The 23,583-nt window shown below is 42.9% G+C and overlaps 2 protein-coding genes across 2 annotated transcripts in view; one reads left to right on the top strand and one right to left on the bottom strand.

The window, feature by feature from the left end:
* Acad11 (acyl-CoA dehydrogenase family member 11) overlaps positions 1-23,583 on the bottom strand; it is a 76,308-nt gene that overhangs the window by 15,620 nt on the left and 37,105 nt on the right. Inside the window, exons 13-15 of the mRNA XM_059268488.1 lie at positions 21,728-21,826; positions 3,278-3,344; positions 2,203-2,288 (exon numbers count right to left, since the gene is read on the bottom strand). Coding sequence (XP_059124471.1) covers positions 2,203-2,288; positions 3,278-3,344; positions 21,728-21,826 — 252 coding nt within the window. The remainder of the gene's footprint in view (positions 1-2,202; positions 2,289-3,277; positions 3,345-21,727; positions 21,827-23,583) is intronic.
* Ackr4 (atypical chemokine receptor 4) lies at positions 15,659-20,507 on the top strand. The gene is made up of 2 exons (XM_059268489.1): positions 15,659-15,855; positions 18,961-20,507. Exon 2 carries the CDS (start codon positions 18,970-18,972, stop codon positions 20,020-20,022), a length of 1,053 nt encoding a protein of 350 aa, XP_059124472.1. The 5' UTR covers positions 15,659-15,855; positions 18,961-18,969; the 3' UTR covers positions 20,023-20,507.

Raw genomic sequence — 23,583 nt, 5'->3', positions numbered from 1 at the left:
GTGAAGAATTTTGAATTCATTCCTTTGACAGAGGAAATCTTAAAACAGCCTAAGTATGAAGTGTTTTTTTCCGCTGAGACAGGGTTTCTCTGTGTAGTTTTGGTTCCTGTCCTGGATCTCACTCTGTAGTCCAGGCTGGCCTCGAACTCACAGAGATCCGCCTGGCTCTGCTGGGACTAAAGGCATGTACCACCGCTGCCTGGCTGTTGTGTGGTTTTTAATAGTTAACTCTAATGAAGATATATAATGAAAAGGAACAAGCTGAGCAGGGTAAATTACAAAATGAAAATTTTGAGGAGAAAAAGAGCACCCAGAAGTGGAATAGAGCTAAATCCTGTGTTCAAGAAGATAAATGGATTAAAAAATGGAGTAAAGGGCATGGTGACCTCAGGGCAAGATCTCACCCAGTTAAGCTTCCAACTTGTGAAAAGGAACTGAAGAAAAGCTTAGAGTCAGGTGTGGTGGGGCACACCTTTAATACTAGCACTGGGAAGGCAGAGGCTGGTGGATCTCTGAGTTTGAGACCAGCCTGGTCTATAGAGCAAATTTCAGGACAGCAAAGCTTAGGCAGTGAAAGACAGAAAGTTGGTGAAGATGTAATTGAATGAGGGGTCCATGTTCCAGCCCCAGTAAGCAGCAGAACTTGGCAGCTTTGGCCACGAGGTTCTGGGTTTAGAGTCGAGGATAGAAGAAAGGAGTTATAGAATAAAGCCACTGAGGCCAGGTATGTAGGGGAGTGGGGAGGGGTGAGGGGTGAGTGAGGGGTGAGGAGGGGGGATGGGTCCCTGAATGGAGGCCTAATAGAGAGGCCATTATGTGAAACTGTAAAGTTGAAGCCTGGATTGCCTTGGAGACCCCAAAATGTTAGAGATGCCAGAGTCATGGGATACCTGCTGAGGAGAGCTGCTAACTGGGAGTGGAACCAGCCCAAGAGAAAGAAGTGTGTTGCAGTCAAAAAAGCTGAATGGAGTTGGAGATGTGGAGAGTATTTTTGACATCAGACATGGAGATGCAGAGTTTGGAGTTTTCCCAGCTGATTTTTGGTCTTGCTTTGGTCTAGTATTTTCTTCCCATGCTCCCTTCCTTGCATTTGGAATGGTAATGTATGTCCTGTGCCATTATATGTTGTAAATATGTGATCTGCTTTTTTATTTTTATTTTTACAGACTGAATACAGTTGATAGATTACATGAATCTCAGAAGAGACTTTGAACTTTAAAACATTTGAGACTGTGATAGACTATGAGGACTTTTGAAGTTGGACTGAATGTATTTTTTACATTATGATATGGCTATAAGCCTTTGGGACCAAGAAGGGAAATGTGGTGGTTTGAAAGAAAATGGTCCCCAAAGGGAGTGGCACTATTAGGAGTTTTATTAGAGTACAACAAAATATCACCACATTCACCAGTCACACTCAACATAGAGCCTGAAGTCTGGTCTACATGTTCATAGCACGTACCACTAATAACATCCTAATTTACAAGCCGGGATGCTTCTCACATTCCCCCAGTGTGTAAGCTCCCAAGTGGAAGGACCTTAATCTATTGCATTCACAAGACCTCTTGATGAGTGGATGACCTCAGTGGCTTGGACACAGCAGGCATGTGCCCAGGATGGGTGGCAGGGAACAAGTAGCCTTACTTCTTAGAAATTCTACCCAAGGGCAGAATAGGAGGAAATGTTTTGTACTCAAATAAATCAAAACTCATCTCATTGCTTACTAACAGGTCTTACTGGTTAAGAGAACTGAACACAGAGATAAAAAATAAAAAATTTAGTGGATTATGTCAAGTTGATTTATCCATCTGTTCCCTTGAGCAGACGTGCTGTATCTTTAAGCATTAATTTCCAGAATGAGAAAGTAAGAAACTTCCACTGCTCACTCACTTTCAATGTTTTAAATGTTGACTCTTCTTTTTCCCAAAATTGAAGTTTCCTTTCTAAGTATACAAACACCATACAGAGAAGCTGCCAGTCAGTACTGTTTCCCGAGGACAACCTGCTCTTTCCACAGCGTAAGCAATGAGGCAGGAAGCTGTGCTGCCCCAGCCCACTTCTTATCTGTCCGGACCTTCCCTAGCATACTGAAGAGCTGATGGGGCCTGAGGGACTCCTAACTGCACTGCTGATTCCCTTTAGTGTTTCGGTAGGCACCATCTTCCCGAGTGTGATGCACAGACTTGTTTACAGAGTACTTACCCAAGTAGCCAAACACTGGCAAAGGCCTTATTAGTTCTACTCCAGGTGTGTCCATTGGAACAAGAATCATGCTGTGTTGTTTGTGTCTGCACAAAAGAAAAGCACCATTAGGGACACAATGCTAAGAGTAGAAATGACTCATGAGCTCACATACGTAAGGATGATTGGAATGGTAAGTGCATGAACGACATACTTAGCCCCGTCTGTCACAGACTGTGATCTGGAACAGAAACAATGACTCAAAAATGAAGGAGACTTGAGGCTCCTCACTACTCCACCATGGTAAATGACAACTGCCATCCAAAATTAAACATTTTAAGACAATTGCCTTTAATACGCACATCCAAAGGCTTCTACATTTCAGACAACTTGGAACAGTTAGTTTTATGTTTCTCCCTCTCTTCTACAGTACCAATGATTGAACCAAGGCCTTAGACATGACAGGCAAAATCTCTACCACTGAACAATGAAAATTTCAATTTCTCATCACTTTATCTAAATATCTTTCAAGATTCATGAACACTCTATCCTCATGCCCCTCCTTCGGTTGGGTCTCACTGTGCGACACTATGTAAGTTCTGGCCTGGAACGTGCTGTGAGGAGCAGGCTGGACTTGGCTGACCCTCCTTCCTCCATCACCTCCTGAGTATTGAGGTCACTGGCCTGCTGCAAATGACCTCAGCCGCTCTTGCTAAGGGCACAGCTTCACTCCCTAAATTGTGTCCCAGATAGATTTTGAAAGCAAAACACTTGAGATGCAGATATACAACATTAATCACTAGCATATCTTACACTGTGGTGGATGCCCACGTGGTACATTTTAAGTGAATAAATGGACATAAAGAACACCTGGCTGAAAAGCCAGGTGGTGGTGTTTTTAATCCCGGCACTTGGGAGGCAGAGGCAGGTGGATCTCTGTGAGTTCAAGGTCAGCCTGGGCTACAGAGTGAGTTCCAGGAAAGGCGTAAAGCTACACAGAGAAACCCTGTCTAGAGAAACAAAACAACAAACAAACAAACAAAAGAACACCTGGTCCACTCTTCCATGGCCCTCTCCATCAGAACGGCTTTATTACCTGGATACAGAAGCAGCTTCCGTCCTTCCCAAGACAATTGCAATTTTACACTTGGGATTCCCAGCTCCTAAGACCAGGAGAAAATGAGCAGAGTGAACAAAGAGAAAGCTCTCATTTCACATTTCACTCTGAAGGTTCAACTCTCTTCAAGTTTATTTCTGGCCGAAAAAGGGGAGACAATTATTTGATTCATTACAATGATAACACTTTGTACATGCTGTCCATCATTTAAGAAGAAAGATTAGGCAAGGACAAGATTGGACTCCATCAATGAAAACTGCTGTGCCAAAGTAAACAGATGTCGAAGCAACATGAAACAGCTGTGATGCTTGAGACAAACGTGGCCTTGCTCTCATTCACGCCACTTAAGCATTAACACGATGGAAAGGCTGTGAAATGTTCCTAGTCTGATGTAATATCTTATATAGGCTCTGATCCCATCTTTAGATGGTGGGGTTATTTATTGGTTTACTAAGGGTGAAAACCAGACAACATAAAGTTATTCTAACTTGAATATAAAATCTTACTTTTATCACACTTTAGGATTTGTGAGAATTCCTCCTTTGGACCTTGCAAAAGCACACTGAAGGGCCAATGAGATGAGTCAGAGGTGCAGCCGAGACTGGCAAACTGAGTTAATGTAGTCCTGCAAGTTGTCTTCTGACTTCCATGTATGTACTACAATACCATGCGCGCGCGCACACACACACACACACACACATGCACATACACACATTCACACACACACACACACACTCACACACACATGCACATACACACATTCACACACACTTATCTGCATGCATTTGCAAATAAGTGTAATTCTTAAAAAAGTAGGCTTTGTAATTCTATGTACCTGGTCCTTTGAAGAGGCTCCCAACTGACCAGCTTTCCAATCACACAGCACAAAAGAACTATGTCAGATGGCCAGCCACATCTCTACCAAGTCTCAGATGATCAGATTCTCTTTTCTGATTTTTTTATACAAACAGAGTTCAATAGATTGGAAATAAAATAAATATGTAGTGAGACATGTAAGAAATTACATGAAATAGTTGAAAAAATTCACAAAATTCCAGGAGATGGAGAGGCAGCCTGTATATTTAGAAGGGATTTAAAAGGCACATCAACCAACAGCAGCTTTTGGACTTCACAGGGATCCCAGCTTGATGCATTCAACAGAGTATTAGTGGCAATTGTTAAACAATTGGACATTTGTACTCATTGGATCGTTACAGCCTTTAGTAGCTCGGGTGTGCTAATGGTATTGTGCTCATATTTATGAAGGGCCCTTGTTGAGACACATACTAAAACATCTGTGAAGGAAATGATGCGGCATCTGGGATTTACTTCAGAATGATATGGAGAAAGGGAGGAATGGAGACAAAGCAAGACTGGCTGTGAATCGGAAATTGTTAAGTTTCAACACTTTCAAAACCAATCTCTAGAGAACTGCCATGTGCAGCAGGGTCATGAGGGAGAAGTGTGATGCTGCCGTGGAGGGCCTCAGAACAGCAAGGGGAGACTGTCCCAGGAAACAGCTATTCTACCTCTTCAGACTGGGGAAGACTGGGAGAGGATGCAGAGAAGAAGCTAAATGGGAGAAAGATGACGAGGTAAGAAACGGACCAAGGCAGGCAGAGGGAACAGAAGAAAAGGCTTGAAAGGTGAGGGTGCCATGGGGGGGGGCAGGGCTTGGAAAACTGAGGGTGCCTGGGTGGGGTCTTGGGAAGGTGAGGGTGTCACTAGAGGGGGGAGGTTTGAGAAGGTGAGGGTGCCATCAGAAAGAGGGGGGGAATTGGAGGCAGTCTGCTTTTCACACCAGCACTTTCGTCTGAAATGCCTCACACTGGGTCTGTGGCTCTGGAGAAGCAGCAGGATGATGTGGGTACAGCCCTGTACCTCTTACAGGTTTTCAATCTAACTGAGGAGACACTAGGGAAACAGGACACTATACCCCAGAAACAACCCACAAATGAAAACTGAGCTGACAGCTTTCCTAAAAACAGTCTGGAAGGATTCAAAATGGCAGAACGGTGTCTGCCTCCCAGCGCTGTTGAGATTCCCACAGAAATAAAGATGTAAAAATACAATGAAGGCAAAACTGTAGAGAAAAGGGAAGAGAGGAAGTGAAGCAGCATTGGGGTGTTGGTGGTCACAGAGAAGAGAGATTCCAATCATACCTGGGAAATAGGGGAGGGCAAGAACACCGGGGAACTAGAGAGAGACACCAGTGTCCTGCAGAGGGACAGGACAAGGAGGATGTGAAGGTGGTCAAAGACTTAACCAGGGAAATGGAGCGATCTGTATTCTCATAAGAATGACAGGCTGGAGGAGGGAAATACTGAACTCACTATCTGGAAATCAAAAGAAGTCATTCTGACACTGGGAGGCTGGAGTCCAAAGCCAGCATCCCATGAGCCGACTCTAAAAGGGATCTCAGAGCTGCTCCAAGAGCTTTGTTATGGAATCCTACACAGAAAAGAAATGTGCCTGGGAAATAATCAATGCCAGAAACAGAAGAAACCCCAACCAGTTTCCTCCTTTTCTCATATGAATAAATGTAACATTTCAAAATATCAGTAATAAAATGTGGAAATCCTAAATGGTTTCAGAGAGAATAAAACAAGGCACCTGAGAGAAAGGAGGGCGGATCCTTCAGGTCCTTTTCACAAACTGCAAGGGATGCTGGATGAAAAGAAGATCATGACCAGAATTCTATACCTATCTAAACTATCATTTTTTCATGAGTGTAGAATAAACATACACATCAACAAGTAAGATTTGACAATTTGCCTAGCATGCACATTTTCCTCAAAGAATTAAGAATATAATCAAGCAAAATGAAGAAACAAGTAAAGAAAAGGAAGCCAAAATATTCAAAAATAGTCTGTCTCAGGGAAAGTGATACATGTGGATCCTGGGATAATCACACTGACATGTGCCTAGAAAATAATCAGTCTAGACTGGAAGAGAAATACTGATGTCTCTAAAGGTCTCCAAAAAAGAAAGTCTGTTATAGTATAATCCTTTTGTACACTGTGAAGGTGTGTCTTTGCCAAGACACCTTCTGATTGGTTTAATAAAAGAGCTGACTGGTCTATAGCTGAGCAGGAAGAGATTGGGCAGGAGAGCCACACTAGGAGGATCCTGGGAAGAAGAAGGGCAGAGTCTGAGAAGTCTCGAGCCAGATGCAGAAGAAGCAACATAGGAAGTTCATAGATGAGGTAAATGTGCTTTGGGGCAGCACACAGATTAATAGACACAGGCTAATTTAAGTTGTAAGAGCTAGTTTGCAATAAGCCTGAGCTATAGTCAAGCATTTATAATTAATAAGTCTCTGAGTGGTTATTTGGGGAACTGGCTGATGGGAAAGAAAACTCTGCCTACAAAGGTCAGTCTGCAGAATTAAAGGAGCATGTGCATGAGTCAGGGCTTTGATAACAGCAAATGATTCAATTAGAAAATCGCAGTTAGAAACTCTGAAAAATATCTGGTGTACATGTAAACCATGGCCCAAATACAGGACAAACTATAATGTGGAATGAATTTAAGTGTTAGGAAAGTTGCACTAACGGACTGCAATGGTAGAAAAGCTCTTTGGAATAGCCAGGAGGTTTACACTGCATAACTACAGAGGCATGGAATAGCAGGATACTCACACCAACGCTGAATAGTCCTCACTGTGGTGAGTGCTCTGTACTGGATTTCAAAGTTCAGGGTCACCCTGGGTCAACTGTGAGTGTGGTCACGGAGGGGTAGGGGGCAGTAAGTGTTAGTGACCTTGGCCATGCACAGGAAGATGCTGTAGCTAACATGGGGACAATGGAAGGAAAGGATAAAGGGTAGAAAAGAAGTGAAAGAACTCATAATCTTGCATTACAAAGTGGAGCTCAAGGAGATGCTGTTACACGAGCATGCGGAGCCCTAAAGCTCATCTATAGCTGGACACTTTTAAACTGGAATAATACTAAAATGCAATGCGATACAACACAAGCAGCCAAATTGCCACTGTTCCAACTGGAGGGTCGATGATGCTGTCTGACTGTGTAGATGGGTTTAGCAGGTCTTTCTTTGGACTGTCAGCTCCTGAATAATAACACGGAGACTTTTTGTTAAGTATGAAAGCTTGGCCTTCTCGTAGGCTTGTTCCCAACTAACTCTTAAAACTTAAATTAACCCGTTTATATTAATCTACATTCTGCCACATGGCTTGTCACCTCTCCTCCATACTGCACATCTGACTTCCTCTGCATCTTGCTGGCTAATCCCCACCTCTCGGATTTTTCCCCAGGTTCCTCTCTCTTTCCCCAGAAGTCCTGCCTATCCTTTCCTGACTAGCTATTGGTCATTCAGCTCTTTATTAAACCAATCAGAAGATGTCTTAGGCAGTGAGGAAGGATGCATCTTCACACAGTGTGATCAAATACCCTGCAATAGATGGGGAAAGAGGGAAAAGCTGGTCCCCTTGAATCAGAATGGAAATCAGAAAGCTGCCACTGCTGTCCCCAGGGCATGGCACTGCCATGTGCTAGGGTGGGGACGAATGGGCTGGGAGATCTTCTCTTGTTTGTTACCATTTCAACTAGACAATAGGAACTTAAAAAAAAAAAACTATTAACAAAACCAAGCTGGGTGTGGTGCCACATGCCTGCAATCCCAGCTTTTGGTGGGGGTGGGGTGGGAGCTGAGATGGGAGGATCCTGAGTTCCTAACTAGAGTGGGCTACGTGGTGAGATTCTCTTCAATATTCCCCCACAAAAGAGATGAAAGCAAGTAAAAGTCTACCATCTTATAAACAAATTATAGATTCCAACTAGGAGAGGGAGACTAAATGTGGTTTTCATTTTTCTCTTTCAAGTTTCCTTTAATCTGAACATAAAACCCACAAACAGTGGGGGAATCATTTCCTGTTACAGAGCGGCACTCCCTCACTTACATGTGATTTTGTGTAATTTCAGAAATCCTATGTGTACACTCTGCCCAGGGAAATGTTTAAATGGATTTTAAAAACACAAAATAGCTTTCCTCCATGAACGGGAAGGCTTGGGGAAGAAGGCTACGGGCATAAAATGAGTGACTACTCATTCTCAGGCTGGCATCAAATCAAGGTCACACCTCGACTGTACGTGACTCACAGCTCCGTGTCTCCAGAGTCTCACAGTCACTGGAACTGTCTGAACGTGCAGTCACAGATGTGCACACGTGACTTCTATGGGTGACTAGAAAGGGAGGTGCCTTCTAACTGGAACAGGAAATTTAAAAAGCAAAACTGGCCAAACAGATGTTATATTATTACTTGGTAACAAATAGGTTAAGCAAAGATTTCTCTCCCATTTTTCCCCAAACACGTGACTTATTGTCTACATTTTGTGTGCAATAAAATGTAGAATCGTTTTTCCACCCTTCTGGGCATTTGCAACATAATCTTATTACTAAATCCAATTGTTTCAAATACAGTGAAATGGAAACTATTATGTTAAAACGGGATGTATGTTTTTCATTAAAAGAAAAAGACAAGCATTTGCACAAGTATAAATAAGAAAAATGTGAGGTTCCTGAAATAAAACACAGTTGCTCTGCCTCAACAGCCTGCTGTATTAGTGCTGGCAGGACACAGCAGAGCTGACCACACTTGCTCTGTGTCAACCGATGCCATGGTCTAAACGGTAAACGTCCTCTCATGGCCCCTGTGTTAATAAAGGAACTGTTGCGGGGGGGGGGGGGGGAGCACTAACGGGAGGCAGCGGAGCCATGGGAGGTGGGCTTTAGACACCAAGTCATGTGGGATGTGCCTGGAGAGGGGACCACAGGGCTCCAGTCCCGTCTTCTTCCTTGTTCACCTCACGGTTATAGCTAAGTGTTTTGCTCTGCTATCTCCCTGCCCCACCCCTGCACCCCTGCACCCCTCCCCATTGCCACTCAGCATCTGCTCCAGGGGTTCAGAGCAACAGGGCCATCTGGTCATGGAGCAGAGTCTCTAAAGCCATGAGCAGAAACAAACCTTTCTTCATTGTTAATCAGCTCCGGCCTCAGCTTTGTGACAGAACCAGCAGAACCAACAGGAAAGAGGAGTTTGAATATTTCTGGGCTTTGTTATAAATGTCAGTCTCTCTCTTTCATTGTGGATCTCAGCTATAATTCCTTATCTGAAACTATTCAGCTGAGAGACTTTCCCCGCTTTGTTTGCCCAGACTCTGGCATCACATGAAGTTATGCTTTTATTTTAAAAATTATTTTAAAGTGTATGAGTGTGTGTGTGTGTGTGTGTGTGTGTGTGTGTGTGTGTGTGTGTGTTGCACATGACTGCAGTGCAGGTGCCCACAGAGTCCAGAGGAGTTGGATCCCCCTGGAACAGGTGGTTGTAAGTGACCCGATGTGGGTGATGGGAATTGAATCCCAGTCCTCTGGAAAAGCAGTTTGTATTCTTAACCACTGAGCAATCTCTCCAGGCCCCATGTGGCTATGCTTTCCTTCTTAGAAATTACAGAGTAAAACTTGTTAATATAATGGCTCACTCTTGAATTCTTCAATAATATTTTTCTAGTTAGAGCCAGTACCTAGAGGCCCACAAGCTGCAAGGCTGCTTCTCCATGCCCCATACAACACACTACCTCCTCGGTGAGCACACTGCTGAAGATTGGATCGGGACACACTGACATTATTTTCGTTACAAATCTTATCAGAAGCTGAAGCCTTCAAAAGTGCAACCTGTGCTGGAGATGTGGCTGGGGCAGTGGGGGACTGGGGGACGACAAGGGGGCGGGCAGAGTGCTAGCCTAGCGTAGGTTCAACTCCCAACACTGCATTAAAATAAATAAGTAGAACAAAACTGGGAGTGGCAGTACAGGCCTGTAATCATAGCACTTGGGAGGTAGAGACACAAGGATTGCAAGTTCAAGGTCATCCTGAGCTTCATACTGAGTTCAAGGCCAGCCTGGGCTACATGAGACCATGTGTCCATAAAATAACCAAGCACAATCTTCTCCAGCACCCCTGGAACCCACAAACCTCTTTCCTTACTATTTAGAATGAGAATTTCCCCTGATGTTTCCTAATACCATACTTTTCAGAATGAAAAAGATATAGGCACTTCCTCATCTAAACCCTCAATAGATCACAGATCAATTTTAAAGAATATAAAAACATTAGGCAAACAATTCTTAATTTTGTCTCATCCATTAACACATGGACAATAATTCGGATTCTAAAATACAAAACATCTAACTTGGCTCTTTTGCTGATTGTTAAAGTAGAGGAAGTCAGGGGGAATACACAATTGTCAAAACTTTAAATATTTTGCAATTAACCTGGCTGATTCAGAAGAATGAGATGCAAATCCTCATAAATACATCATCTTCCCCAAGCTCCAGGCAGAACTTGGCAGGGGCAGCAGCTGGAACACCCTTCCAGAAAAGAGAATCCCTCTCTTTTATGTGTTTTAGTTATTGAACAGGATACAGAAGGTCAGAAATGAGACAGGCAAGAGGAAATGCAGAGACCAGAGAACATCCCAGCATATCTGGGGTCACAGGCCTTGTGAATGAAAACAGATGCCCCAGATAAGGATGTTTGTTCTCAACACAGACTCTGTATTGCAAGCCTGTTGAAGTGCCAGCATCCAATCAGACTACAAATTCTATCCCCTCCTTCATGTTTGCTCACGAGCTTAACTTCACAGGCTCTCATTTCAAACTGAGCTCAATCAAAGCTCAGTTTCCTACAGAAGGAAAGATGACAGCCAGAATTATCAAGACCACTGTGTATGTGATCTGAGCAATCCAGAGAGGGATGTAAACACATGGTACCACACACAGCATAGCCAGCCACCAGAGAGGTCTCAAGGCCATTTCTTCTACCAAAACGGACTTGCTGGAGTGAAAACACTTACATTTACTTTGGCTTCAGCTCTAATATTAATGTTTCAAATTAGGATAAAAACATTATGAGTGAAGAACCTTCTTACAATAAAATTCCCACTCTGAAAAGCTTATCATCCAAAACTATGATTAAGGGGAAAATTATCCAATGTGTTTTCTCAGAACTCATGCCATTTCTAATAGGAAAGTAGACCTCGACACACGCTAAACCATCCTTAGAAAGACTGATGCTTAATAAGTGTTAAATGCTGCTGTAAACGGATCAAAATGAACTCCAAATAGATTAGGGTTGAGGTTTTCAAAAAATTTACAGAATCAACCTACAAACAACAGTGAAAAATAATATTCATAGATCTTTGGATAAGAATTTTAAAATTTAAAACTATAAGTGAGGCTGAGTGTGCTGGTGTGTACCTGTGATCCCAGCGCTTGGTTGATGGAGGCAGAGGATCATGAATTCAGTTCTATCCTTGGCTACATACTGAGTTCAAGGATAGCCCGGGCTACCTGAGATCCTGCCTCAAAATAAAAACAAAACAAAACAAAACAAAAACCAACCAAACAAAAAACCCAACCCAACCCAAAGCAAACCAAACAAAAAACAGCCAGGCATGGTGGCACATGCCTTTAATTCCAGTGCTTGGTAGGCAGAAGCAGGTGGATCTCTGAGTTGAAGGCCAGCCTAGTCTACACAGTGAGTTCCAGGACAGCTAGGGCTATACAGAGAAACCTTGTCTCAAAAAAAAAAAAAAAAAAAAAGAAAAAAAGAAAAACCAAGAAAGATAGAACAAACAAAAAAACCAACAAAGAAAATCCCACAAAACTATAAATGAAAGTAAAAGATCAAATTATTTGTCAATATAAAGTTATTTTATATTAAGAAATAAAGGAAAATACCAAAAAATTGAAAAAATATTTTAACATTTTGAACAAAATATTTTAATATCTCTTAGAGTATTAAAAATAGCTGAGAATCAGTATAAAGATGAGCAAAGGACAAATTTACAGAAAGAATAGATAAGAATTCAAGAGACTTTTCCAGCATTTAGCTTTATCAGTCCCCCAAATCAAAGCAGAACAAAGCAATGATGAAATACCAGTTTGCAGTTAAACGTCAAAGGAATATTTAGAGCAGCTTATGGTTCAGAACTTCACATGGGGCTGGTGAGGCATGGGAGAAAGTAAAGCGTTACTACACTAGTCCATTGTCAGGCTGTAAGGAAACAGGCACTTCCACATATTGCTGGTGGAAGAACAAAGCAAAGCCATTTCTAAGGAACACAACTTGGCAATGCCCACCAAGACTACAGACTCATTCAGTCTCTGACCCTCCCACCCAACTGCTGCCATCTATATTTATCCTGTAAATATGGCTTTCCCTCTACGCAATGGCAGGGATGTGAGACTATTCACTGCAGTAGTATCATTGTGAAGTGCAAGAGGACTGTTGAAATGTGCTGTACTATGGCCACAATCTAGGCCTCTAAGGGGCTATGAAGCTTTCTCTGCACCAACATGGAAGGACTCAAGATTACCAACACAAGCAAATCATACTAACACTATCTTTGGCATAAGAAGACAAAGAGATAATGTCTATACACCTCATTATAGTCTTCAAAGTTCTCAAGATTGAGTTCATCTTATCACACTATCTACAAACATATCACTCTGCAATGTGGTTTATAACACTAAAAATACATAAATTTCCCAAAGAAATAATAAGGCAAATTATGGTAATACATGCAATAAAATATTACTTCTACTGAAACTCATTGATGGTGAGTTTGGATAAAGGTGCATTTTCCTTAAGCTAAGATGTGGCATTAAAAACCCATAGAATATGAATTAAACATGTAATATGGACACTAAAAGAGAAGAGCTAAGGTTATCTAATTAATGCTCAGAGCACAGCCCAACATCAGCGGTGTTCTAGGTGACAATGTAGCATATAGTTTAGTCATACATCCATCACCAGGCAAAACAGTACCACCAGCAGAGCCAGAAAATGGATGCAGAGAGAGATTTTGGGGGACCAAAAGGCATTGCTATGCTAAGACAAGAGATAATTGTTTACAGTCCATTTGAAGAAAATGAGAATCAAAGATTCTAAGAAGAAATGGAAGAGAGATTAAGGGGGGGGGAATTCCAACAGAATAAACATCAAGTACTCTGAAAGTTGCCCATAGTGGGTAAAGCTTTTCTCCAGCAGCCTCTCAATTCCTGTGACTACTATTTCTCTCTTCCTTATCTATCTATCTATCTATCTATCTATCTATCTATCTATCTATCTATCTATCTATCTATCTATCTATTTATCTATCTATCCATCCATCCATTTATCTAACTACTCTCCATCTACCTATTATCTATCTATCTATCTATCTATCTATCTATCTATCTATTTATCTACCTATCTATCCATCCATCCATTTATCTAACTACTCTCCATCTACCTATTATCTATCTATCTATCTATCTATCTATCTATCTATCTATCTATCTATCTATCTATCTATCTATCTATTATTTGCTGTTCGGTTTGAGTCAGGCTGTCGCTGTGTAGTCTAGGTGGGTGTTGAACGTGTGATCCTCTTGTTTCAGCATCCAGAGAGCTGGGATTACAAGCCTGAGCTACCACACCCAGATACTTTTCATATCTTGTCAGATTTCCCGTTACCACGAAGTCTAGTTGTGTCTGGAGAAGTGAAAGTACACATAGCCAGGGCTCTTTCTATTCACCATGACTCATACAGTGGAACTCAGCGCACCAGGCCAGAAGCACCAGCTCAGTCCTGGTGCCCTTTATGTCCTGAGGGCTTAAGCTTGAAGAAAATGATTATTTTAATTCAAAAGCTATAAAGATTATTATAAAATTACAACTGGTTCACAAGACAGGAACCCAATTCATAAGAAAATATGTAGTTCCTTAGGGTAGGGTAAACAAGGAAATGGAGGAGGTATATTTAAGCATACATATAGCAATATTAAGACTGCATAAGAGATAGCATCGTGGAATACCAGAAATGTATTTGTTCTTCATGGCAGAACTGAAGTCTACTGTGTATATATGTATACATATCATATATTTTTCTCCTATTCTCTTCCCCTCCCCCACTCCCCCTCTTTTTAGACAAGGCCTCATATAGCCCAGGCCAGTATGGGCTCAAGCGCATGTGATGGGATTACAGATGTGAGTCAGTATACCTTGCTTACATGGGACTGAGAATTGAACCCAGGGCTTTCTGCCATGCTAGGCCTGTACTTACCAGCTGAGCTACATCCCTAAGCCTACATTGCCTTTACCTATTCATGGATGTACTTGTATCTCCCTAGTAAAACTGTACTAGCTTGGGGCTGGGGAGATGGCTCAGCAGTTGGGAACACTGGCTGCTCTTCTAGAGGCCCCGAGTTCAATTCCCCACACCCAACACCCACATGGCAGCTCACAAGTGTAACTCCAGTTCCAGCAGATCTGACTGCAGGTGCGGCACACAGACATACACCAAATACCCACAAACATTAGCAAAGAAAACAAAGGGCACCAGCACCTGTGCAGAAGCACGGATTATGTGCCTCTGATAGTAATTTCTCATTCAGTGACTTCAGTTCTTAAAACTGGCTATGGTTGAATGCATAGGCCACGGAAAGTGGCAAATGGCACGGATCTCGTGGTAAGCTGGTTTAGCCGTGTGCAAATGATGCTTCCTCAAAGAGAAGTGGTAAGGTAGAAGGAGACGCTTCCTCCCTTGACCTCCAGACATATACTGGGAGAAATAAAGATGAAGGCAGATATGACTGAGTCTCTTTGCATGAATCAACATAGAGGCTGTAACAATCACTGAGAGCACAAAAGTGCTTGGGTCTAAAATAAATTCTGCAGGTGGGCACCTAGGCTAGCTTTGCATGAGAAAATGAGGCCATACTATGCAAATGTGAGGTGAGGTCAAATAGGGCAGGAAGACCGATTCTACATTCATCGCTTCCTTCTCCAACACGCATTTGTTTGGCAGCCTGGGAAAACAGCCTCTCCACACAGAGGATGTTTGAAGGTTTGTATTTGGCCCTTGATGAAAAGTTCTAAGAAAAACAAGAGAAAGCCACAGAAAAAGCCACCCTTTGGATCCCAGAGAGAGAGAGGACCACAGTGAGTGAGGACTCTGCTTAAGTCAAGTCTGAAATTGTGCTGTACGGAGTATGGAAACTGTAAGTTCCATACTGTAACTGTCTGACGGGGACTTTGGAGCTTCATCTTACATAATTTGGTTTTCAAAAAGATAGCTTTCTGGTAAAATCGTTTTCGTTTTCTCTCTTAGTAACTTTCTCAAGTATTTCTGCAGCTTCCCTAGCGGGCCTGTGGCCCCTGGCTGCTCTCAGTGTCCCCTCTCGTCTGAGCAGGTTACCCAGCCACAGGCAGCCTCTTCTCCCCCTCAGCTGAGTGGAAACTCACAATCCTGCAGTTTGGGAGCCAAACTGGAACTCCTTCCATCTGTATCCAGACATTTAAGAATTTGGACGGACTCCACAGGAAGGTTTTACAGAGCACTTAATCAAGTACTCCGGAGGTTACATTTCAGGAAAGCTCTCTTGGATCCAAGATAAAGGCGGGGTGTAAAAAGCGAAAACAAGAGCCGCCTGAGTCAGACAGAGGTCCTTTGGAATCCTCCTCACTCAAGACTGCGCCTCTCCCAGCTGAGACAGGTTGGTTCCTTCTTTTTAATTTCTCCTTTTGACCTGAATATGTGTTTTTGATTTTTTTTTAAGCCCAAAGATTTTGCATTTTTATCTTAGTGGGGGATGAGGGACTTGATGCATGAGAGTTTAAACGTGTACATGTGCCAAAAAAGCTATTTAAGAATATCTCTACATTTTTAACCTCAAGTGAAAATATGAATATATCAAGAAGGAAATATTATTTTCAATACCATTGCTGATTTGTCAGGGAGCCAAGAGGGTTTACTATATCATTTCTTTCTGATCTTTACAATAAATTTTTTTTGTCTTGAAAATAACTTGAAAGTCTTCCTATATATCTGCAGAAGGGTGATTTCTGCAGACACTCTCTATTTCTATTCTGATTTTCTTATACTGTTGGGAAATCAATTTTCAAATACTCGTCCTTATATTTTATCTGGCTCTGTTCCTCTTTATCATCAAGTTCAAGATTTTTGTGATAACAGAAGAACAAAGTCATATTGTGTTAATAATTAACGCAGAAATCATGGAGGCTACAGGAGGCTTCCAGTACAGCTTCTACAACACCTTTAATGACAAAGTAGTCACTGCAGACTGCTGCTGCTTGCTTTCTGTGTGACAGGAAAAATCCCTGGGGAGTACCTTCCCTAGGGGGCACCTTCCCTAGGGGGCACCTTCCCTAGGGGGCACTTTCCCTAAGGGAGCACCTTTCCTCAGGAGCACCTTCCCTCAGGAGCACCTTCCCTGAGCGGCACCTTCACGTTATTCATTCAGAGATGAGCTAGCAAGTTAAAGACCTCTTTTGAAACTGAATGTTCTTTCCTGTACTGTTTTGAAAATACTGTTTTAATGATTGATTCTGTAAGACTGGAGATTCTTTGAAGGACAAAATTGGCCAACCAAGATAGAGAAGCTAAAAAAGAAAAGGTAATAAAAACACTGGAAGCCATTATAATGTTCATATTAATATTTGTGAATTCAGTGCAAGCTTGTCTTGGTACACTGCAGTGCTATTAGCCAGTGTGTGCTTCCTGAGTTGAGACAGGAGACTCCTAACATATCCTCCATCCATTCTGCAATAACAGCTTTATATGTGTCGACAAAACCTCCAGAACCTGACAAATACTTAGTGAACAGCTAGAGTGTACCTGGTATGCTAATACAAGCTTCAGTCACAACCAGAAATCAAACTGCTCAGACTTCAGAGAACTTAGAGCTGGGAAATACATTTTCTCCACAGGATGGAGTCATATCCTTGACTGAGGGTGAATCTTCTGGGGAGGAAAAACCCAAACTAACTTACTCTTAAGGGGAGGGCAGAAAACAGTGCTGGAAAAAGGGACAGGGACAATGGTGGAGCTGCACATCAGAGCGCAGAGTGTGTTGACTGACAGCTGGCAACTCAGCATACTACTGTCTACTGTGTGGGGAGCGGGAGGGCAGAGGTGGCAGGAGGGAGCCTTGGACACCACTCTGAGGACCCTGGGTTGGAGCTTTCTTGGGAAGTGAAGTGCTTTCGGTACAGAGCTAAGGGAGGCAGCAGTAGACTGGCAAGTCAGGGGTACAATACTGACGGCAATAAGGATGGTTTTCACAAAAAGTTGGTGAGCAGGATGAAGAGCAGTCAGATTCCAGGCAGGAAGACAGTGCAGTAAGTGTGTGTGTGTGTGTGTGTGTGTGTGTGTGTGTGTGTGTACACCAGCATGCATGCACACAAACAGGAGGGCCACAGTTTGCACAAGACTACAGACTGCAAGAATAGGAAAGTTCCAGACCCATTTTCTGAATATGCAAACCAGGTGTGGGGGCTCATACCTATAATCCCAATCCTGGGGAGGCTGAGGCAGGAGGATTACTAACTTGAGCTACAGAGTAAGATTCTGTCTCAGAAAACAAAAACAAATAAAAATAAAGCAAGCAAGCAAGAATGAATGAACTTACAGACCAACTGGAAACCAGCGATCTAGGTAGGCGAGAAGTCAAGGACAGTGCCAGTTCTCAGCTTAGAGGGACCAGAGGACACAACTAGTAACAGGCTTGGGAGGCAAGCTGACTGAATGAGGCTTTCCTGTAGAAAAGTAAACCAGTAATTCTCTATGCAAATGCCAAGCTAATCTATTTAAATGAAAATTATAGTAACACTAGAATAAAAAATTAAAACATTTCTTCTTAAAGCTAAACAACTTATTTTAATTTATTGTAGCTATATTCCACAAGATTTAAGGTATTTATAAAAATTACAACATTTCTTCTGCTCTTTGATTAAATTTTTTTTTCTTTTGTTTTTGTTTTTCGAGACAGGATTTCTCTGTGTAGCTTTGCGCCTTTCCTGGAACTCACTTGGTAGCCCAGGCTGGCCTCGAACTCACAGAGATCTGCCTGCCTCTGCTTCCCGAGTGCTGGGATTAAAGGCGTGCACCACCACCGCCCGGCTTTGATTAAATTTTATATTACAAAAGCCAGACTAGGTAGATGGCCCTGTGGTTAAAGTGCTTGCTGTGAAAGTGTGAGGACCAGAGTTCGGGTCTCCAGCATCATGTAAATGAGGGGTGGGCACAGCAGCCCCCCTACAGCTCCAACACTCTAAAGGGAGAGAAAGGATGTGTGGACCACGCTGGCTAGTCAGAATAGCTCTGCCGCTGAGCTCTGGGTTCAACTGAGACCTCACCTCAACAAATAAGGTAGAGAGTAATCTAATGACTCCTAATGCCAACTCCAACCTGTAGACACATGCACACACATGTGCCCTCAAACCCACACACATGAAAACACACACACATGCATGCAGACCACATGCACAAATACAAACAAAAAAACCCCACAAAACAAAACAACTCATATTTACTTAAAAGTGTTCACCTTTATCTAGGATTTAGTAACTAAGGGAATCCCTCAGGATATTGTCTGTTGGCCATGGACAAATGCCATTTCCTGCCTACAGACTCGTAAGAACAAAGGATAGAGGAGATGAGTCAATGTGGTTCCCATTAAAGTTGTCAGAGTGAGATCCACAAGCTGTTCTCTAGAGAAAACACATGCCACATGCTGGGCAAAGCTGCTTCTTTTTAAGCAATGCTGAAGTGAGTGTCTTATGTTCTTCCTACCATCCAGCTTGGTGCCATGGCTCTGGAGCAGAACCAGTCAATGGAATACTACTATGAGGAAAACATAATGAATGATACTTATGACTACAGCCAGTATGAATCAGTCTGCATCAAAGAAGAGGTCAGGCAGTTTGCAAAAGTCTTCCTCCCTGCCTTCTTCACGATAGCCTTTATTATTGGACTGGCAGGAAATTCCATAGTTGTGGCAATTTATGCCTATTACAAGAAACAGAGGACCAAGACAGATGTGTACATCCTGAATCTGGCTGTGGCAGACTTATTGCTTCTGGTCACGTTGCCTTTCTGGGCAGTTAATGCAGTTCATGGGTGGATTCTAGGGAAAATAATGTGCAAAGTAACTTCAGCCCTGTACACGGTAAACTTTGTCTCTGGGATGCAGTTCCTGGCCTGTATCAGCATTGACAGATACTGGGCAATCACTAAGGCCCCCAGCCAATCAGGTGTGGGGAGACCCTGCTGGATCATCTGTTGCTGTGTGTGGATGGCTGCTATCTTGCTGAGCATACCCCAGCTGGTTTTTTATACTGTGAACCAGAATGCCAAGTGCACTCCCATTTTTCCCCACCACCTCGGAACATCCCTGAAAGCATCCATTCAGATGCTGGAAATCTGCATCGGCTTTGTGGTTCCCTTCCTTATCATGGGGGTGTGCTATGCCATCACTGCCAGGACACTCATCAAGATGCCGAACATTAAAAAGTCTCGCCCTCTCAAGGTTCTGCTCACAGTGGTAGTAGTTTTCATTGTCACCCAGCTGCCGTACAACATTGTCAAGTTCTGCCAAGCCATAGATGCCATCTACTTGCTGATCACCAGCTGTGACATGAGCAAGCGCATGGATGTTGCCATCCAGGTCACAGAGAGCATCGCACTCTCCCACAGCTGCCTCAACCCCGTCCTGTATGTCTTCATGGGGGCCTCTTTCAAAAACTATATCACGAAAGTGGCCAAGAAATATGGATCGTGGAGAAGACAGAGACAGAACGTGGAGGAGTTTCCTTTTGACTCTGAGGGTCCTACAGAGCCAACCAGTTCCTTTACCATTTAAATATAAAATTGCTCTCTGCTTGTTGCTTGGACACACGAGAGATGCTTCTTCCTCAGATAAACTATTTGTGTTACACTGAGACTCAAATGTCAAACACTAGACTGTTGTTGCGATGTGTAACAAAGAAGGAGCAAGGGGTGTGGGTATGAGGAACACAGACGCCAGAGAGTAAACAACAAACGGCAAAACGCGGAAATTCAAGTTAATGACAGGAAAACAGCATGGCAGAACGGCATTGTGCTATAAGCAGGAAGCCTTTGTGGTGGTGGGCTGTTTCGCATCTTGACTGCAGTGGTGGCTACTCAAATCTAGCTGTGCCCCTCGTGACTTTGATAGCAACTGTAATTATGTAATATAAAACCTTGGCTAATGAGCACCCGAGACCATGCCGTGTGATAAGTCACTGGGTAAGGAGCACCCAAGACCATCCTGTACTGTCTTTGTAACTTCCTGTGAGTAGACAGCAACTTAAAAATAAAAAGTTAAAAAAACCTGTCATGCTGTGAGTCAAGTGATCTAAAAACAATGAATAAACTTGTGCTAAGAAAAATTTATAATTATTTATAATGATCTAAATTTTAATAAGAATATTTTTTCTGCAAAATCCCAATGTTTAAATAATCACAAGAAAATTTACTCTATTTTTTTCTATTTCTTAATTTATAAGTGATTTTATAAGGCATATGTAGTGGTATTTGCTCTGCCCATGACCTTGGGTTATAGGGCCTGAAGGAGGCGGTGCTTTTTGCCTTCCTACGTGACCTCTTAAAGATCACTACAGACATAAGCAAGAATGGCAATTCTCCCAACCCTTAAAAAAAAAGGCCAAACCCATAAACTTTCCTGAGATGTTTACACATTCCAGTAAGTGCCTACACATGCAATTTGCTTTGATGGTATCACCAAAGAAAACCATCCAAATACATGCTGTGTTCATTATGCATATTTTGGAGGCACGCCTTAAAAATCATAGTTATTTAGAGTCTAATTTTATAACTTTCTAAAGAACTTCCCAAGGTATGTTGGCCTATTACTGAGAACTGATTAGTATAAAGCTTATTTTTCATTTAAACATGCATACTTTAGGCAATAAAACAAATACCACATTTAGTGTCTTGCTGACACATGCTAAGCCTGTGTTCTACCACCACTGACCTACACCCCAGACTTATCAAATTACCTTTCCTCTGGGTTCCGTTTCTAAATCTGATAGAGTTTCAGAGGCTGAGTTTAAAGCTGTGATTGTGAAGCCCCGACTGGGAACTGTGGCACTGCCCCAGCCACGGGGTACCAGAAGCACAGAGACTGGGAACTGTGGCACTGCCCCAGCCACGGGGTACCAGAAGCACAGAGACTGGGAACTGTGGCACTGCCCCAGCCACGGGGTACCAGAAGCACAGAGACTGGGAACTGTGGCACTGCCCCAGCCACGGGGTACCAGAAGCACAGAGACTGGGAACTGTGGCACTGCCCCAGCCACGGGGTACCAGAAGCACAGAGACTGGGAACTGTGGCACTGCCCCAGCCACGGGGTACCAGAAGCACAGAGACTGGGAACTGTGGCACTGCCCCAGCCACGGGGTACCAGAAGCACAGAGACTGGGAACTGTGGCACTGCCCCAGCCACGGAGTACCAGAAGCATAGAGACTGGGAACTGTGGCACTGCCCCAGCCACGGGGTACCAGAAGCACAGAGCACACTCACCGCTGCTCCACCACTTCTTGCCGTGAACTATATAGCCATCTCCATCTCGCTGGATGCTACATTCAATGTTTGTGGCATCACTTGATGAGACATCGGGCTCTATAAAGGAACACGGCTTGATTAACTGACAGAAATCAGCTTTAAAGAGGCTTAGACAAGAAAGGATAAGCTTGCCGGGCGGTGGTGGCGCACGCCTTTAATCCCAGCACTCGGGAGGCAGAGGCAGGCGGATCTCTGTGAGTTCGAGGCCAGCCTGGTCTCCAAAGCGAGTTCCAGGAAAGGTGCAAAGCTACACAAAAAGATAAGCTCTTCGAGACAGAGGCATGTTGGTTTTTTTATTCTATTTTTTCAATCTTTCCATCTTACCCCTTTCTCCTTGGTCCTTTCCTAACATACACACTGTAAGCATTCACTAGATATGAACTGGAAGACAGAGGGATGAATCGTAGGATTAGTACTGACCAGTGTGTCCTTGGAGCCTTTGCTGATGTCTGAGTCAGGATACAACTCACTCATCATTTTCCCAATCACCAAAAATTGATAAAAACACTGCCTTTGACTTTCCACAGTGGGAATGTGCTTTAACTGTGGGCAGGCTGGATTCCTCTACTCTCACTAACCACTTCTACCTGCACCCTGTAAGTGCTACTGAGAGCGTGTCTGCCAGGCCACACCTTCAACACTCAGATCTTCTTAACACTTAGGTCTCTAGACCTTTCTGTGCAATACCCGTAAATCTTAAACACTGTTTCCTGCACGGCATTAGAGACCAATCAGCCTTTACCTTCTTCCTATATTGTTCTTATTTCTATTTTGTGTGTTTATGTGTGTGTGCACACATGCTGGGACATGGCTAGCGTGGCCGGCCAGTGAGCCTCACGGATCTTTCTGTAATCACCCCCCGTGCTGTGATTACAATTATGTGTCACAACATCGGACTTTGGGGATGGAACTCAGACCCACACACTTGTGTGGCAAATACTTTACAGACTGAGTTGTGTCCCTGACCCCTCTTCTGCTCTTTAAGAGAGTCCTGGGTACTTCAGGGATTCCTTTTAAAGCTCCAGAAGCTGTTTTCAGAGAAAGGGGACGGCAAGCTCATCCTGTGACCTCAGGTTGGTGCTTTGTAAACACTATGTCATTAAACCATTCTGTAGGTGATCCACAAACACCTCTTGATGATTTAAGTGGAGAGAACTTTTGTTATTATATAAACAATTGTATATATGTGTATATAAATATATTATATAAAAAAAACAATAAAATCTAGCCGGTGGCAGTGGCACACACTTTTAATCCCAGCGCTCAGGAGGCAGAAACAGGCGGATCTCTGAGTTTGAGCCAGCCTGGTCTACAGAGTGAGTTCCAGGACAGCCAGGGCTACACAGAGAAATCCTGTTTTGAAAGCCCCAAACAAAAAGTAAAATAAAATCTGGTCGTGAGCAAAAGGTCAATATGAACTTCACATTATGACCAAACCAAACTGAATTTAATTCTAAACTCAAGTGGAGATGCAATTTTTGTCTTTATAGTAATTTCTAAATGACTGTTTCCAATGTACAAATGGACCAATACCATTCTCATCATTGTGTCCCTGGCTTTCTCCTCTACAGGGTAGTTTCAGCAATATTTCCACTGGTTTAAGTTCCAGTTTTCTAGGATTATGGGACAGTGAGTAGTTTATAGTCATATAAATATCACAAAGAAGAAGATCAACGAGCAGCAATTGTAGAAACAACACAATTTAAAAGACATCGCCCCACTGCCGATGTTGAAGTAGACTGCCAGAATGCATCTGGAGCCCTCCCAAAGGACAGGAGTGTTTATCCTCAACATTTAAGGATAACAGCATTTCA

This window comes from Peromyscus eremicus, chromosome 7 (genome assembly GCF_949786415.1).
Source record: "Peromyscus eremicus chromosome 7, PerEre_H2_v1, whole genome shotgun sequence".
In the NCBI taxonomy this organism is placed as follows: domain Eukaryota; kingdom Metazoa; phylum Chordata; class Mammalia; order Rodentia; family Cricetidae; genus Peromyscus; species Peromyscus eremicus.
Note: the sequence above shows the minus strand (reverse complement) of the source record. Positions and strands in the feature narration are given on the sequence as shown.

Excerpts from the sequence above, each read along its gene's own strand:
- Ackr4 (XM_059268489.1), top strand. The coding sequence starts at position 18,970 with ATGGCTCTGGAGCAGAACCAGTCAATGGAATACTACTATGAGGAAAAC.